The sequence below is a fragment of the Amblyomma mixtum genome, chromosome 3 (genome assembly GCF_055824585.1).
Source record: "Amblyomma mixtum isolate Tamu chromosome 3, ASM5582458v1, whole genome shotgun sequence".
NCBI lineage: Eukaryota > Metazoa > Arthropoda > Arachnida > Ixodida > Ixodidae > Amblyomma > Amblyomma mixtum.
Window position 1 is genome coordinate 18,154,777 of NC_143014.1, and position 18,686 is coordinate 18,173,462.

General features: G+C 47.1%; 1 protein-coding gene across 10 annotated transcripts in view; it reads right to left on the reverse strand.

The window, feature by feature from the left end:
- The window catches only part of Tnks (tankyrase), a 242,880-nt gene that overhangs the window by 119,321 nt on the left and 104,873 nt on the right, over positions 1-18,686 (reverse strand). For all 10 annotated transcript variants that reach the window (XM_089578276.1, XM_089578274.1, XM_089578278.1 and 7 more), the window contains exons 12-16: positions 12,818-12,969; positions 12,673-12,739; positions 12,488-12,586; positions 12,323-12,416; positions 2,016-2,141 (exon numbers count right to left, since the gene is read on the reverse strand). In XM_089578276.1, the coding sequence (XP_089434402.1) occupies positions 2,016-2,141; positions 12,323-12,416; positions 12,488-12,586; positions 12,673-12,739; positions 12,818-12,969 (538 nt within the window). The remainder of the gene's footprint in view (positions 1-2,015; positions 2,142-12,322; positions 12,417-12,487; positions 12,587-12,672; positions 12,740-12,817; positions 12,970-18,686) is intronic.

Sequence of the window (18,686 nt, forward strand, 5' to 3'; positions counted from 1 at the left end):
CAGAACCTCCACTCCATGCGGCTGACATTGCCATGCACTCTGCCAAGGACCATTTCATATCCCGAGTACTCAACTGGGCATGGAAGGGGTGGCCACCAAGGCACAGCACAAGTTCACACCATTTGTGGCCAGGCAACATGAGCTGTCGGCCCACAAAGGCTGCTTGCTGTGGGGGGACCGTGTGGTGATCCCCAAGAAGCTACATTCCAGGGTCTTTGAAAAAGCCTTGCATGCTAGACATCCAGGCATTGTTCAGACGAAGGCACTGGCCCGCAGTTATGTGTGGTAGCCGGGAATTGTGGGGTGGAATGTGTGGTGGCTGGGAACTTTCATGTCTGACAATGAGCCTCAGTTTACGTCAGCCGAGTTCTGAGGTTTCCGTAATGCCAAACTGATTTGCCAGATGATTTCCACACCTTTTCATCCTTCCACAAATGGTCAAGCTGAAGGGATGGTGCAAACCACCAAGGAGGTACTGTCCCGTATCATTCAGGGAAATTGGACCAAAATATTTTGTAACTAAGAAAAAAATAATTAAGGAAAAGAGTCCCAGCCCATGCAGGGAGATTGGACATAGATTATAGTGGGACTAAAAAAAAATAGAAACAAGAAAAATGTGCCCCAGCCTGCACAGGGAGATTACAAATAGTTTATATTGGGAGCCCACAAAGGCAAGGGCGACTAGCAGATTTCATGTTACAACATCATGTAATCCTGCACACAGGCACAGGGCGTTCACCACCCAAACTCTAGATGGGCCGCCGGCTGTTAACCATGCTGGACCGGCTGCATACAGACAGGGCCCCACATATGTCCTCCCAGCATACAGGACAGCTGCCGATGCCACATTCATTCCAGCCTGAAGACCCTGTGTTGGCATGCAAGCCAGGGTCCTCCGTGGGTCCCCGCTGTGGTAGCCCGAGCCACAGGCCCAATCTCCTATGAAGTTACTCTTCCTGATGGCCGGCACGTGGACCAGCCCCGTCTCCAGGCCATTACCCCTTGCAGAGGTGGGGGACCAGTACCCACAGAACCACAGCCAGAAGTCTACCCCGCACAAGGACGGTCACCGGAAGAAATTTATCCCATGCAATGGACAACACCAGACGTAGTGAGCAGCAAGCCATCCGAGGACAGTACACTGGACAGGCAGCCAACAGCTGAACCATCCTCAGATGATACAGCCATGCCACAAATTGTGCCAACGGCTATGCCTCAACAAATGTCGGCAGGGGAGCGAGATACGCCTGCTAACTACTGACCCTATGTCACTCATAGCGAGCTCGGAGAGCCCGATCCCATCTGCGAGACTTCGTGCTGGCTCTGGCCAATTCCCGAGACAAACTAAGGGGGAAGGGGTGTTAAGAATCAAGTCGTGTGGAAGTTGGTGGTGCTCAAGACTGGCAACAAAGAGCAAGTAGGCGCATTTCTGCACTGCCTTGTGCAGTGCAACTTTACCTCTGGCGCAGCTGGAGCCATCACCAAGTTTTATAAAAGTTGTGATGAACCTGACTTAACATATACCTTTTTTTAGGGGCACTACTGTTAAGATGAACTTCTGATAAGATAAACAAATTCTTTGGTCTTTTCAAGATCATCTTAAAGGCAATCTACTATATTCCTAATAATTACTTTTCTGAATACAAAAACAGTGGAGTTAAAGAAACTAAAATATATGCCTCGCTGAAGTCGGGAAAGGAACCAATGCTAATGGCATGCACCTTTTGCCACTGCCAAGACAGCACTACTACTGCGTACAAGCAATTTAATGTGCGTGCCAGGTAAACCGTGTTTACAGCATACAACCTGAGCAATGCCGTTAGTGGCCACCTTCCTGTCTGCAACACAATCCAGCAATAACCCATTCCACGCTTTTGTAGCCCTCCACCAGTTCCTCTATCCTAGTCAATTTTTGGGTAGCTGAGGTATAGAATAACTGCCTCGCGGTGGAAAACTACCACTTGGGTACTGAAGGAAAAATTTTGCTCACATCCTCAACAAGGTCAACATCTCACCTGCCAGATGGAGCGGTGTCGAGTTCCTGCCTTGCGAGTCCCGACAGTTGATATTTTCCGGTGTCACCAGCTTCATTACCCTTGCAAGATTGCCTTTTTTTGCAGCATCTAAGAGTGCAGCATCTCCTGCAAGCAGCAGACAGTATCAAAAATATTACAAAAGTGTGCCTGAAACAAAAAGAAATGAAAAAACAATTTCTGTACTTGAGAACCATGCACATGGTACGGTTAGTGGTATGTGGGTCCAACGTTTCATTATTTTTGGCGACCTAGGGTTCCTTACCATGCACCGACGTCACACAGCCGCTTTTGCATTTCACCTTCCTCGAAATGCATAGTCAAGCTAAGCAGCTCAATGCCAAAACCACTGAGCCACCTCAAACAGAAAAGCCAGCCTCGACAAGCCAGTTTTCACATCTCCCCTCAAGTCACCCAGTACTGCGATGGGTCACAACCACACTCACCATACATCAGTCATCTGGGTGGAGACAGATACTGTTAGAGAAGTATGGACAGCCACAGGAGGATAGATACTATCAAGAGTATAACAGCCCGTTGCAATGAGTTTTGCAATGACCTCAATCAAAAAGTTTTTCACTGAATCACTGACTTTTTGCTTTTATTCACAATTCGTTACTACGAGCAACTCACTTTATAAGGTATTCGCATGAGACAGAACTAACGTAGCTGCTGCAACATACAAGCTGCAAATCTCTCTTTTTGGGCTTTGACAGTGCCATGATGGTGCGATGCTTTACACCGTGCACCGCACACAGACAGCCTAGCTAAGCCTAAGCGTGGTTTTTACACAAGGCTCTTCTATACAGATTCTGCAATGCCTACATTACTGTTGAAGTTTTGACTGAGTCAAATCCTTTCTCGTAATCTATAAAGGCTACATAGAGGGGTTGGTTATATTCTGCACATTTCAATTTCACCGCATTGATAGTGTGAATATAGTATATTGTGGAGTTTCCCTTACAAAAGCCTGCCTGATCATTTGGTTGACTGAAGTCTAAGGTTGTCCCGACTATTAACGATTACCGTAGTAAACACTTTATAGGCAAAGGAGAGTAAGCTGACTGGTCTGTAATTTTTCAAGTCCTTGACGTCTCCTCTGTTAAGGATTAAGATTATGTTAGCATTTTTCCAAGCTTCTGGCATGCTCCAGATCATGAGGCATTGCGTATACAAGGTGACTTGTTTATCTACCACAATCTCCCCTCCATCCTTCAACAGATCTGCTGTTACCTCATCCTTACCAGCTGCTTTCCCCCTTTTTATTGCTCCTAAAGCTTTCTTTACTTCCTCTTTCGTTGCTAATGACATTGCCCTCTTTACTTCTTCACTCTTTCGCTACCGCGCCATAGGCCATCGTTCACATTTGAACGATTCAAAGCACCCGCGCAGAAAGCTCATTCTGGAGCGTTCTAGATGTGCTTCGTTTGTGTGCTCAACAACTGTTCTTTTTGATTGCAGTTTTTGTTTTAGTGTTTCGACATGAGGGGACGCCGCGAAAAATAAAACTTTGGATGGCCGCAGCAGTGTCAGCCGGAAACAATGGCATCCGCATCGCTGCGCGCTCCTCAAAAGCGAAAGCTGACACTGAGCACGTCGGCTGGTTTCGGTTTCGTTTTTTAAGACGAAAGCATCGGTCATTAGTCGGGCAACAATGCACAAACGTCGGATTTCAGTTTCGACAGCGAGACTTCGTCTTCGACTTCGTCTCAGGGGCCTAGAGCGCGTACTTGCATGTGAGTTCCATTTTTGACCGCTCTCTGTCTTCTGTGGTGCATGAGGTTTGCAACTGAAGACAATGGTTTATTTTTGGCTTCAGGGTCTTCACAATGTATGGCGAAGACAGTTTGCCAAATGCTCAAGGTCGCATCGCGTTTTCAACCAAGACGACAGCCAGGTGTCCATATCGGCGCATCACTACGGAGCGGTGCTTGGAGATTCGCTCGGCCTCTCGACTTTTTTGATGTTCTTCACAGCATAAGTAATGAAGGCCGTGTGCGAAAGCACTAACAAATATGCATAGATGAAGATTTTGGACAGGCAAACATACACTCGGCATGACGACTGATGGGAAGAGGTGAATCCATTGGGGATGCTGAAGTACAGTGGAATCATCATATACATTGGAATTGTTGACTTGTCGTGACTATATCTCTATTGAAATACAGGAATAATCTCTTCTGGCCTTCTGCCACCAAAAATAATTTCGCGAAATTGGTTCCTCGCTTTGCTTGTTTGCTTGTTTGTGTTTTTTTTTTTTTTTTTTGCACGTAGCAGACCCGGACGATTCAGTGGTGGCAGCATCTATTGGCAAGACTTGGAAAGTGCCCTAGCTTTTGAGCCGCATGAATAAAACTTCATCCATCCTGATGTTCTAGAGTTCGCCTAAAATGCCAAATTTGGTCAGCTGGCTTTCAGGGAGCAGCTAATTCAACAAATCTTCGGGTATGATGAGGTAAAAGAAGTCCACGCCCCCAATCCTCTTATAGAATCCATTCGCCACCAACCGAAAAAAAAGGAAAAAAGAAGAAACTGTAAGCTCTGCTATCAGAGAACAAGAGAGGAACAAAGATAAAGCATTATGTGAAGCACCTGTCAGTCTACCTCTACTTCACATCTTCACTTGATTGCTTTTCACAGCGGCACCACAGTCATGATCCCCGACTTGACCGGCCATGGAAAGTGTAATAATTTTTCCTTGTAGCTGAAACTGGGAAGAATGAAGCTATAAACATGTGCAACAGTTTGCACATTCCAGTTTTCCTCTAATCAAGTTTTGGCTTAGTGTAGCCAGTAATTTTTGTTTTTGCTGTATACATTTTCGTGTTTTTGGCATATTTGACAAATAAATGTTCAACTACTTTTGCACACACGACTCTGCTGTTTGTTTCATTCAGAAGTGAACTAATAAGCTACAATTTCATGCATAGCAATATGCGCTGGGTTTGTTACTTCGTGTGAAAAAAAATTATTCTTTCATTACACTCGAAACTGTCCATTTTTCCGCGGTAGCAAAAGAGTTAACGAATACATCTGGCGTTTGCCTATGCCTAGTTTCCTCTTCACAGCTTTCAGGCTACCTCCGTTGTTTTAGAGCATGCTCGATTTTCTCCACCTTAAACTTCGTTGTGTTGACTACCTTGCACTTATTAACTTTAATAACTCTGCCAGTTCTATTCTGTCTGTAGGGTTATACCCCTGCTACACGAGCGTTTCGAATGCCTTCCAACCGAATGTCATCCGACTCGAATGCCAAACCAGCGCTGCTACACGAAGTTTTTCAACGGCATTCGGTTCAGATGACATTCGAGTCGACGGAGCTACACGGAGACATTCCAGATTTTGGAATGCCTTCGAGCCCGAACCGACCAATAGCCGTCGCCGCTGCCGTCGCTTCGCCCCGCCCACAGACGAGCGACTGCTTTCGGCTCTGTGGCTGTTCATTTCGATACCCGCTGCTCGCTTTTTTCTGCTGTTTGTTTAGGAAATAGCTCATGCTCTGTCTGAGGGAATGCTTGAAGATAATATTACACCAACGAACATTAACCGCGTCAGCATGAAATTTCCAAAGGAGTGCGCCGATGAGGACGACTGTACTCATACTGTTGTTTACATTGCTGCGTACGAACAGCTAGAGCTCTTTTTATGACATAAAACGTAATCTGTGTTTTAGTTCTATTAAACAACCTGTTTTATTTTTTACCAGTTGTACCCGTGCTTGTTTACGCAGTGCGACAATGTGTGGGAAGCGATGATGCGATCGCACGCTTGAGAAACACGACAGCCGGGTTGTTGACATCGAGCAGTACCGGCGTTTCTCGCTTCTTGTCCCGGCTTCCTCCGACATGACCAGTACTTTATTTCAAACTACTTCATGCAGAAGTATGTTTGGCGACCATTCGCTTTAACTGGAACGGCCTAACTTGTTATCCACAAGCTAGCGACGGCGACGACTGCTGCTGGCCGTAAAGCCCGACTCGGCAGTCTGGGTCACATCGGCGTTTGCCGTTCATCGTATACGTGCCCTGCGATGTAAGCAATAGTTGATTTCAGGTCGCTGTTGCCAAAACTACACTCGGTGACCATTTGCATTCGCCAAAGCTTGTGATTCGCTCTTCGCAACCCCCGCAATCACAGATCCAACCCGGCGCACTCGCTAGGCCTAGTCGTCGCGGAAGGGAAGGGAGCCGTCTTTTTCAAGCGCTTATCGCAGGTGAGCGTTCAGGTGTGCACATGTGAAATGTAGCCGTTCGAATCGCTCATTCAGAAGCGCGAACATATTCACACGGCCGCCTCATCATCGTGCTTTCGCTCAGCCGCCGACAAGGCTGACCGTCCGCCGATCGGATTCGTTGGTGTCGTTGGCCTGACAAATCTGTCCCATTACAATGATATTACAGTGAAAGCTCGTTAATTCAAAACTCGATAATTCGAATTTTCGGATAATTCGAACTACACTACTTGGTCCGGCCAAGCTCCATAGAGATCTGTGTATAAAAAAGCCCGTTAATTCGAAAGCGAGTCGGTTCCGTTACGGATAATTCGAACTACGCGCCACCGCGTCTGGGCGGCTTGGCACACAGCATGTGGCCAAAAAAAAAAAGCACCTCCTCCGCATAGTTAGAGGCTGCGTACGTCCTAAACGGGGACAGAAGATGGAACTAGATAAAACCTTGGAAGAGTGGGTAAAGCTTAAATGGCGCCATCACTGGCGCGGTGGCCGGCGGCACCGGAGGGAAGGGGTTGGCGACCGCGCTGGCGGCTGCCTACCCTCTTTTCAGCGCAACCTCCCCAACTCGCAACTAAATGCTCGTTAATTCGAGCCCTGTTAATTCGAAAATACGGATAAGCACTGTCAGCGCGGTCCCAGCCAACGCCCATGAAGGCTATGACTTCGGACGGGCGCTACAAATTACGTGCGAAAAACTTTTTTTTTTCTTTGCGAGTGTCGTCCATGCTTCCACCCATCGGTCGGTCGCCAACGGAAGCAAGCGCTCAGCCGCGAACAAGACGCCGGCACAAGCGCTGGCACTCTGCCAAAGTTCGCTTCCCCCTTGATGGAGCTAACGTCAAAAGTGATGTTATCGCTGCGCAGCATCTTGGCGCGCCGCCAAGAAATGCGTCGGGGTGGGGGGGTGGGGGGGGGGGGGGGGGGGTGCTGAAAACGAGGCTTGCACAAAACCGAACAAGCGCTGGCACTCTGCCAAAGTTCGCTTCCCCCTTGCTGGAGCTAACGTCAAAAGTGATGTTATCGCTGCGCAGCATCTTGGCGCGCCGCCAAGAAATGCGTCGGGGTGGGGGGGTGCTGAAAACGAGGCTTGCACAAAACCGAACAAGCGCTGGCACTCTGCCAAAGTTCGCTTCCCCCTTGCTGGAGCTAACGTCAAAAGTGATGTTATCGCTGCGCAGCATCTTGGCGCGCCGCCAAGAAATGCGTTGTGGGCCGTGACGGTGCCAAACGGAGGGAAGCGTTAACGACTGACGCTTTTTTTTTTTTTTTTCAGATTCTTAGGCAAAAATGGGGGGTGGATGGGTTCATTATGTGAGTGGGTTCGTTACGCGAGTACATACCCCACATACACCATAATGCAAATGGTTCTTGTCGGTTTTTTCGCGGCCATTCGATAATTCGAACATCGGATAATTCGAACGTTTTTCCCGGTCCCGTGAAGTTCGAATTAACGAGCTTTTACTGTATAGTAAACTAGATATTTCACTATAATGACATGCTGCTGTTGAGCGTGATATATAGTGTCGTTGTCGCACTAGTGTGACCGCCGCCGTCGTCGTCGCTGTACACTGAAAACGAGCTGAGGCTTTCGAATTCGTTTGGAAAGTGTCGTGTAGCACCGCGGGAGTCCGTCGAGTCCGAATGTCATTCCAATTCTCGAATGTCATTCGAACGTTGCCGTGTAGCACAGGTATTAGATGGCTTCATGCTTTGGCATTTCTTAATGAGATCTTTCATCTCCTGAGATAGCTTGCCAGTATCCTGTCAAACCAACCTACCGCCTATTTTTACTGTGCATTCCGTAATGACAGCTGTGAAATTATTGTTCATTGCTTGAACATTACGGTCGCCGTCCTCAGTTAAAGTCGAATGTCAGTTTTGCATTGATATTAGGGGTGCGCAAATTACACAAGTGAATACAGTAAACCACATGACAAGTCACATGCACGCAAAAGCGTTTTTGAGTGTTTTTGCATGCCTTTTTGCCATTTCTGCCTTCCACTTCGCTGAGGTGACAGTCACTATCAGTTTTGTGTGTGGTTTGTGTCTTCCAAGCGACAAGCAATCCTCCACGCTGAGTCGGAAAACAATATTGCTACAGTGTGGCAGTTTGATATGACAGAAAAATGCGTGAGGGAATGGAGAAAACAAAGATGCAAGATATTTACAAGCGCTGCTACACCCCACACTTTTCACGGACTGAAGTCCGTACAATACCCTGCTGTTGAGGAGGCCGTTCGGAATTGGGTTCCCAACCAAAGAGGCAGGAGTCTTTGCTACAACGACACTGAAGCGAATGCATGCATTGTTGCAGAGGATCCCATGCACCGAGTTTAAGGTGTCAAAGAAATGAGTGACAAATGTCACGAAACGGAACAGCCTCAGCCTAAGGTGATGCACAACCGTATGTCAAAGGTTGTGTGAAGCATACGAAGAGAAACAGCGCACGTTTCTGGGCTCCGGTAGTGACCCAAGAGCAAAACATTTGTTCCTACTTGGTCCAATTGGCAACACCAACCAGACTCTGGCCTGGTTCGATATGCCCAGTAAAAGGACCGTGTCCAGGAAAGGAGAGAGCCAGGTTCGCCTGCTGACCACGGGCAACACGCACTAGGTCATGTTGTGCTGCACTGCAGATGGGCACAAGCTACCACCCTTTCTTCAGTTCAATAAGAAAACGATGCTGACAAAGGAAAAGTGTCCACTTAAATTTATCCTGCGGGTTTATGAAAAGGAATATTTCAATGACGAAACTGCCCTTGAATGGTTCGTCTAGTGTGGTGCAGGCATCCGGGGGCACTGCTAAAGCCCCGCACAGCATGCTCATCCTGGTCTCCTCCCACAGCCAAATCACCACATCTGTGAAAAAAGTGGTAGTGGACGTGACCTGTTCATCACTCCGGGTGGATTGGCACCTGTTCTGGAGCCACTGGACGCAGCACTGAACAAGCCCTTCAAAAACTGGATCGGTGCGTTCTACAATGAATGGCTCCAACAGGAAAACCCGAAGACATCCACAGGGTGGCTGAAGCATGCTTCTTTGAGTGAAGTGGCGCAATGAGTCAACAGTGCCTGTTATGGACTACCAACCGACATGGTCTGTGCAGCAATTTACAAGTGCGGTATCTCAGCACCGCTTCTGACGGCCAGCAGCAGCAGTGGCTTACACGAAGGCAATGACCACGACTGCGTCCTTGCCACTGGCAATGAGTCTAAGAGATGTCTCGTGGACAAATAAATGTTTCTTTGCGTGGCTCGGTCTTGTGAAAAAGTTGCTGGCGAGCTAGGGCCCTAGGGTGAGGCAGTGTTGAATTATAATCGCAGTCAAACTTTTTCTTGCCTAGGGGGGGTCGCAAGTTGGGGGTTATAATGGGGTTAATGGAGGTTATAGGGGGAGGGGGGGTTATAATCAGAGTCATCTTATAATCAGCAATATACGGTAGCTAACTCCACTTGAAAGAAATCAGTTTGAAAAATTGTGAGCTTCACCATTTTCCGCATTCTGTTTGCAAGCATTAATATTAGATCGTATTTGAGCTAGAGTCACGCTTTCGTGACCACCACCACATCGTGTCACTGATTCCGGACTGTGCTACACAGCCACAGGTCATGCCGTGAACACTCACGCCGCAATGCATGCCCCACACCACTTAACACGCGCCACGAAAAGCGAGAACGAAGGTTATTTCCTTAGGCAACAATGGTCATGAAGACCAAGAAAGGGAGCCCTGGACATAGGAAGAAGCGAGTACCTCCGTTTGCACCCCCCTCCCAAATTCCAATTCCTATGGACCCCCTTGGTCCTGCACCGTGGGTGTCAATTACACCAAGGTGGGCACTGCTGCTGTCCTGTTTTCAACGCGATCACGCACCCTGGTTCAAGTGCTCTTAGGCACCCGTTTTTGGTTTGCGCGTCCTTGTTGTTGGCATAACTGGCAGAACTATAACAAAGCAAAGAGCGCAGCGAAGGATGAAAGTAGGGCAATAACGAAAGAGGCGAGGATGAAAAGGCGCTGGAGGGGGTAATGGTGGAAGAGAGAAAGGCGTAAGGTGGAGGAGGAGAGTGCCGAGGGGGCAGGAGAGAGGGGGGTCGCACCCAGTTAGTGCCCGCTGTTGCATAATGACTTCCTAAACGCATTTACAGACAGCTGTCACGCTCAGAATGTACACCGCAACCACAGGCACATAAGTAACTGCGGTGGAAGCGGTACAGCAGGCAGATACTCCCGCTTGCACAAACATTGTGAGCCCCCTAAATTTAGCACAGATTACGTCCAAATCAGTGTGAGATCTACCTCAAAACTGCTAGAAGCAACCTGAGTCAGCCATGAATCGGCAGTCAACCAGCATGGGCATCTTATTGGGCTGTTAGTGGAGCAGTTTACGATGGAAATGGGCATGCGCTACTCTGAATGTGAGGGCCACATGCCTCGTGGGCCACTCCAAACGAAGGAGCACTCTTTGTGGCCTCAGCATTCTTCTCCTTGAAGCGTGTTTAAACGCTTTCTCGCATGAAGCAGTGAACCCAGCCCCCAGTTTCTGCCAAAATACACCTGCCTCAATACACTGCAAAATCAAGCTGCGCTCCAATTTGGCATCAGGGAATACCGTAATCGTGGGTCATTTTTTTTTTTTTTTGTAGACCACTTTGATGGCTGCGAAGCACTGGCCCTAAACTCGAGTGGCAACAAAAAGGAACAAATAGCCAAGCCTATCAAAGCCGTTTAAATGCCACATGGCGCCTTTCACGGCGACAGACGCTTGGTTGCGTCAGCAATGCTCACTCACGTTAGATCGAAGAGCAAGCTTTCGGTTGAGAAGCATTTCTGCAGTAACATTGGCGTCTACTTTAGCCCACAAAATCGTAATTTTGTACTACAACGTGGCCGAAATATGGGTTGTCACATATGTACATGTTTCCGAGAGGTGCGTGACGGTTCCACAACCAAGTGTAAAGTATTGTGCAAGTCTGAATTATTAGAGTCCGAAAAATCCAAAAAAAAAAATAACACTTTGCTTTAAAAAAAAAAACAGGCTGAAAAACAGTGCATTCTGCTAGTTTCCATGTCTGCTTGCAAGCAATACTGTTAGCTTGTACCGTGTGTTTTGTATTTATCGTACTTACTTGTCTACATTGTAAAAAACTCTCCAGCACAAACTACTAGCCTAACCACCAACCAAATGTACCTTATGATGTCTGAATCTTTTGAGAAATAATTTAACTTCGGAACATGCCTCGGCTGTCTGGAATTGTCGAACAACTGCAGCCGCCTGCAACAGAATTTACGACGAGGCAAGCAGAGCGGCCGATTTAAGAGAACCCCTCAGGCTCCGAGCAGGGACTTTGGTGGCCTCGCAGTTCCCAAAATGGTGCAGCAGCCTCTCAAATCGGTTGCTTCACTTGCCCCAACAAAAATTCTGCTCCAGCTGACTGCAGTTTTTCACCAATTCCAGACACTACAGGCAAGTTCCACAATTAAATTATCTGGAGAACAACCCGGACAGATAAGTACGGAACACGCGGTATTTGAGCCAGAGGTGCTTTCACCATCACCACACGTAACTGCCGCGCATCACGCCCCAAGTGTGCTGCGCGATGAGAGAGCAGCACACTCGATTCCACTGGGAAATGAAAGTGCCGAAGGAAACCAACGGACATGCGAGCTCCTCAGACTGCCCTCCCCTCATCCTGCCTGCATCAAGGGTAGCGGCAGGCGCTGCTGCTGCCTCGCTATCACTGTGATAGGAACAAACAACGCAAAATTAACTTGAGTGGAAACTACGAAAACAATTACAAGCACCTAGCCAAGCCAATCTGTCCAAATGAATCCTTTTCACAGAGTTGGCTGGTTTGTGACAACGTGTTCACTTAGGTTGAAACCATCAGGTCCAAACCACTGGCCTCGAATAAGGATTCAGAGCATGCCTCAATGAAGTCCAAAATTTCATGCAGGTCCGAATTCTTCGAGTCCAAAAAACTGTTACTGCCATGGTGGCTTAAAAGCATGAAGGAATCAACACCATGGCACTTTTGTGAGCGGACAGCCAAGTAACCTACCTTTCAAGAGGTCTGCCACATCTTGGTCACCATCCTTTACCAGGTCAAGGGGTGTGTTACCATCACGGTTTTTCTTGCTTGGGTCAGCTCCATGCTAAAGCAGGGCAGATAAAAACAAGCATCAGCCAGTCAGTATGACACAGTCAATTGTACAAATGCGCATACCTTGAGCAACAGCTTGACAATGTCATACTTTCCCTTGGCAGTAGCTTCATGCAGCGGTGTGAACTTCCACAGATCAGATACATTCACACTGGCACCATGCTGTGAAAAATGAAAAAGCTACTTTTACAATGGGCACTTCTTCCTCGATCGCACTGCAGGGCATCAAACATAGCCAGGCTGCGTACCTTCACTAGAAGATCAGCTACCTCATAGTGGCCATAGGAGCAAGCATTGTGCAGAGGTACTAGGCCCCTGAAAGAGGAAGCGCCATCTCCAGTGAAACATTACACCGCTCACAGCACCCCCCATAGGAGAAAATCACAGCCATACCCTTTGTCTTTGGCATGAACATCGGCACCATGCTGAAGCAGATATTCAACCACTGCAACACGATTGTACCCAGCTGCAAAGTGCAATGGTGTTGACTGTCGTCCATCCACATCTCGGCAGTTGACAATGTCAGCATGGCAAGCCACTAATTTCTGCAAAGAAGCACAAGTCTTTTTAACGAATGTCATGCATGTACCCATATTTACATAAACATACCGAGTTTTTTTTTTCCTTAGTTAATCGTTTTTAGGACACACATCGTGTCATGTTTGGAACCAAGGTATGAATATAATGCCTTTTTTTTTTCTCGCTGCTTCTCAACGTAGCTACAGTGACAGCTGGCAAGATTAAAAGCGCAACAAGACGACACAAAGAAGGAGGAAAAACGACAGGACAGGCGCTAGTCCTGTCCTGTCGTTTTTCCTCCTTCTTTGTGACCTCTTGTTGCGCTTTTATTCTTGCCAGCTATGAACCAACATGCCCCGGAGAGTGTTTTACTGTAGCTACAGTGAGCTTCACCGCTAGACTTGCAAGCTGCTATGAGAAGCCAACTTCTCCACAACATTGGGGCTGGAACAGCCATTGAGAAAGAGTTTCCTGGTGTAGGGAAAGGAAGAAAAGATGGGCAAACATCATCCATGCGTGTAAATACAAAAGACTGTTAACCATCTTCCCGATGTCTTTTATTTTTTTCCCAGCAGCTAACAGTTAACAAATCAAACTAAACTGCATAAGTTCATGACACCAAACATAACATGCGACTACAAGCTACAAAGGCACCATCCTAACCAAGAAACGATAATCAGTGAATGACACAGATGACATGCAAAGCTCTGAATTTTAGCTTTGTGAATGCTGCACTTTTTTCGAGTAGCCCTGACATCCAGCACCTATGTTACAATAATTTCACAGTCAAGGTGCCACAAAAGTGCCAATGCATTTCATCAGCACAGCTGTTTCACAAGGCTATAAATTACCAGTAACATAGGCTTGCAAATGGCATGTAAGAGATGAAACAATTCAATACTAGTTTCTAAACTGTACTGCAACTGAACTTGATTCAGAAAACATGTGACTGCAACTGTGAAGCACAGCTGAAAACAAAAAATTCAGGGGGGCACTTTGCTGACCTAAAAATAGGTGAGGCGAAAGCCTTAAGCACAGTGTTGCTGCTTGTGTCACTTCACCTCTAAGGTGTCGCCTTGCAACACTGCCAGGGAGTCCAAAGAACGCCATCGCCCATTCGGCTGTACGCCTGCTCGTCGGTAAACTGGTTTTTGAGAGGAAAGGAAATGTATCCATCTTGCATACCTCAGTGGACACCTCAACCTTGCCGTAACGGAAAGGGAGGAAGGTGGGAGTGAACGGACACCGTATTCACTAGACGCTCCTTTGTTCATTCCAAACCATCAAGCTGGCGTGGCGGAGTGGTTAGCGTGCTCGTCTTGCACTCCGGAGACCCTGGTTCGACTCCTCAACTCGACCAATTTCCTACTCGGTTTTATTTATTTATGTGGTCTGACTGGAAAGGTTAATTAGGGTAAATGCTTAACTATTATTACTCAATTAGTCATTCAAATGCCATCAATTAAGTATTGATTAGCATATGCCCATATAAGGCACGTAACCGAAACGCGGACACATCTGCCGACACAGCTGCTAACAACAGTATGAGGCATTAAAGGCTTTCACCTTAATATACAGTCCAACCTCGTTATAACGAAGTCGCATTTTGCGCGGAAATTCGTTCGTTATATCCAATATTCGTTATAAGAATATGCACTCAAATTCCCGCAGAAAAGGTCGCTAATAAACCCAAGTAAAGAGTACTTTAAGATGGACAGCACAGGGTTTAAAAAATGCACTATTTTTTAATTTAACGCGTGGTACAAGCATATCAAACCTCGCCTTGCATTTCGTACTGAAAGCAAGAGCGAACTCACAAATGGGGATGCATGGCCAGGCGCAAAAACTGATTTATTTAAAAAACGACGTAATCTCCGTTCGGCGGCACTATTTGACAGGTTATATTTCTCGACGAAATCAACACAGAGCAGCGCTTTCCCGATGTCAGCTGATTTGGCCATAGGTAGGTTCTCGAGGTACCCCCTCAACTTCCTGGCCACGTCAGCGGCCTCGGCACTGCTGAGAGCTCGCACTTTGCCATATTCACATGCATCGCTGTTTCTAGCATCATCTGCAGAAACCACCTGATAGCAATTTCTTGGTCGGTCAGTTCGGGCGCCACAGCCAAGTTGTCATCTGCACAGATGAATTCCTCGAGCGTAACATTCGGAACCGCCAGCTGACGCCATGTCGTCTCGCCGAAACTGTCCGCTTGCCTCCCAGTTGCATGCGGAAGCTTTCTGCCTACTTCTCACAGTTCTCGGCGCCAACGGCTGCTTTTTCGCCAGACAAGATGTGGCAAGCAATCCGATGGCGGTCATTAAACCGCTGCAACCAGCCACTGCTTGCATGAAAGTCATTGTGGCCTCAGACGGAAGTGAGACTTCTCGCCTTCATTTGAAGGACGGCACCAGACACAGGCAGGTTACGCTCTATAACGTCCTTGAACCATGCAAACAAGGCATCTTCAACATCCTGTCTTGCTCTCATTCTTCACAGCGCCTGCAGAGTGGGTGTTTGCAATCTTCTGCCTTGCACTCAAGATGGTTGATAGAGTGCTAGGCGCAACACCGAAGTCCACGGCAATGACTTTTCCTTGTGCCCGCTGTCAACTGCCCTGAATATCTTTATCTTAGTTTCAAGCGAAACTGCTGTTTGTTAAGACGCATTCCGCGACAGCGTCTACAGATTGAACTGCAGAGATAGCGCGCGCGGGTCGGAAATTGCGATGGCGGGGGTGGCCGGGGAGCGGGCGTCGGTTCGATCACGTGCTAGGCAGCTGTTGATGCTAGATTCATTCGCTCTCCCTAGATGGCGTGGTGTGCGGAAGCGCGGGTGATTCAAACACATTTTAGGTGCGGGCGCTTCAAAAGATCAAAATTTAGCGTGTTTTGAAATTTTTTCCTACTTGTTTGCGCATTTTGAGCCCCGTGAATACAAAAAATGCTTCGTTATAACCGATACAGTGTCAAATTTTAAATTTTTCGTTTCGTTATACAGATAGAACTCCCATAGAAGTAAAGCATGTCCAACCAAACTTTTCTTTCACTTCGTTATATCCGATAATTCGTTGTATCCGTGTTTGTTACAACGAGGTTCGACTACTGCACCCCAGCAAACCTCCCTAATACCCTCCCCTTGAATGAAAAAAAAATGTAGACAAAGAAATACAAGTAAACAGAGAATATTTTATATATAAAAGAAAAAAACGACATGGTTCCAGTGACAACACCATGATCAGCACCTGTGGCTCCAACTATAACATGCCCCCCGTGGAGGCAAAATGATGGAGATGAAATGCAAAAGGTGCTGGTGTGCTATGCAATGTCAGCACACGATAAAGGACCCCAGGTGGTCTAAATTAATTTGGACCCCTCCACTGTGATGTCCCTCATAACTCGAACATATTGTTGCCATGAGAGCATAACAAGGGCGCACAAGCACGGCAGGCACAACTCAGCCAACCTAGGTTCAAGCAAGGGAAGATGGGGAAGACTGGCGGGTGCCAGTGCACCTAGTCTAGCTACATGGCAGCACCAATAAATGCCCTTTGGTTACACTCTGCGAGCTCTTGGTGACTATATTAATGCACTATGCCAGAAGCAAAGCTGCCCGCTTCACCCTGCTCCGACACTTCTATCAATGACAGGCACTGCATCTACATGCTGACATCACCATTTAAAGCATGTGGCACCCCCAAATTCTACAATGAAGACGCTACATGCACTGCATTAAGACTTCCAGGCCATTCACAGTTGCATTCATGGGAAACCAAACCAGACCAGCGCCACTTCTGTTTATAATAAAGCGATTGGCATTACACCCCAGCTAGATGCTCAGAGTTGGAGACCTAAGAATCAGTTCTGCACACACAAAGATTTATGGTTTATGGAGGTTTAACGTCCCAAAGTGACCCAGGCTACAAGGGAAGCCGTAGTCAAGGCCTCCGGAAATGCACCAAGATCAAACCCGCCTCTTTTAGGTCAGCAGCCGAGCGTCATAACCACTGAGTCACCGCAGTGGCTGCACACACACAGAACGAGCGCTCCAGTACAGCTTAAACCCATTTTAACAAGCCAACAGCACCTCTAAAACATATTCAAGAAAACTTTGCGCAGAATAACACAAGACGGAGGGAGAAACACGTACACACACACAAGCGCAAACTTGCAACTGTATTTTTCGGAAACGATACGCCTTAATAAGCAGAAAGGGCGCAAGGGTATGATAGCCAGTGCAACACGTGTGGGAGCACATTGGTACAGCAAAAATAGCATCAGTGATAGGCACAAGACAGTTCAACTCAGCGGAAAAGCCCATGAAAGCGGGTTATAGGTCGCGAAGAAAATAGAGTTTGTTTTTTTTTCTAGTACAGCAGGCTGCATGAGTAAAGCATCGATAGCCCTTCTCAAAAAAGAACTTGATTTTCTTCACGACCAATAACCCGCTTTCATGTTCCTGCTTTCTAGCCTTTTCTGCTGAGTTGAACTGTCTTGTGCCTATCACTGATGCTATTTTTGCTGTACCAGTGTGCTCCCACACGTGTTGCACTGGCTATCATACCCTTGCGCCCTTTCTGCTTATTAAGGCGATGTATCGTTTCCGAAAAACACAGTTGCAAGTTTGCGCTCATGTGTGTGTACGTGTTTCTCCCTCCGTCTTGTGTTATTCTGCGCAAAGTTTTCTTGAATATGTCGCTACACCAACTGGCCCAACGTTCTGCTCCACCTCTACAAACTTTTGCGAAACTGAGAAACATAAGGATGTCTCAAGTAAGCAAAAAATTTATTTTCTAACAAAATGAATATTTTGCCTGGTGAGAGGTTTGCAATCAAGTTCGTTACGCAGTTCTTGCAGCTCAGTGGGGCAATGAGAGCTTACTCCAACTCTTATCAGACTCGGAGGGGTGACGACATCCACGACCTTTACACCTCATCCTCATCTTCTGATATCTGTTCCTTGCTAGCAACAGGCTTCACAAGGTCGACACTGTCAAAACTTTGACATCAGCATTGTTGGAGGCCAATGCCTGGTGGGATTGCGGAAAGCTGACAAAGCTGATCCCTACGTGGTCTCTTCAGCCCACTGCTCATGGCTAAATAAAGAATACTTAACGCTGACAAAGCTGATCCCTACGTGGTCTCTTCAGCCCACTGCTCATGGCTAACTAAAGAATACTTAACGCTGACAAAGCTGATCCCTACGTGGTCTCTTCAGCCCACTGCTCATGGCTAACTAAAGAATACTTAACGCTGACAAAGCTGATCCCTACGTGGTCTCTTCAGCCCACTGCTCATGGCTAAATAAAGAATACTTAACGCTGACAAAGCTGATCCCTACGTGGTCTCTTCAGCCCACTGCTCATGGCTAACTAAAGAATACTTAACGCTGACAAAGCTGATCCCTACGTGGTCTCTTCAGCCCACTGCTCATGGCTAACTAAAGAATACTTAACTCCGCCATTGTTATTGCTAACTTTCCATGCTTCAAGAAACGATTCTTAACTGCAGAACGAAACAGGCAGGTTCGGATTCAAAGCTTGCAGCATGCAATAAGAATGTACGGAAAAGACGCCATGATCACTAACTACAGTACAGCCCCTCCACAGTAAAGTCGCTTGGACCAGCAAAAATCTTTACTATATCAGTGGTTGGTGATGGCATGGCTCCGAGGACCACAGCTGTCTGGTAATTTGGCTGCTTACTATGCACAGTGCTGGTTTAGAAAAACACTTAGAAATACC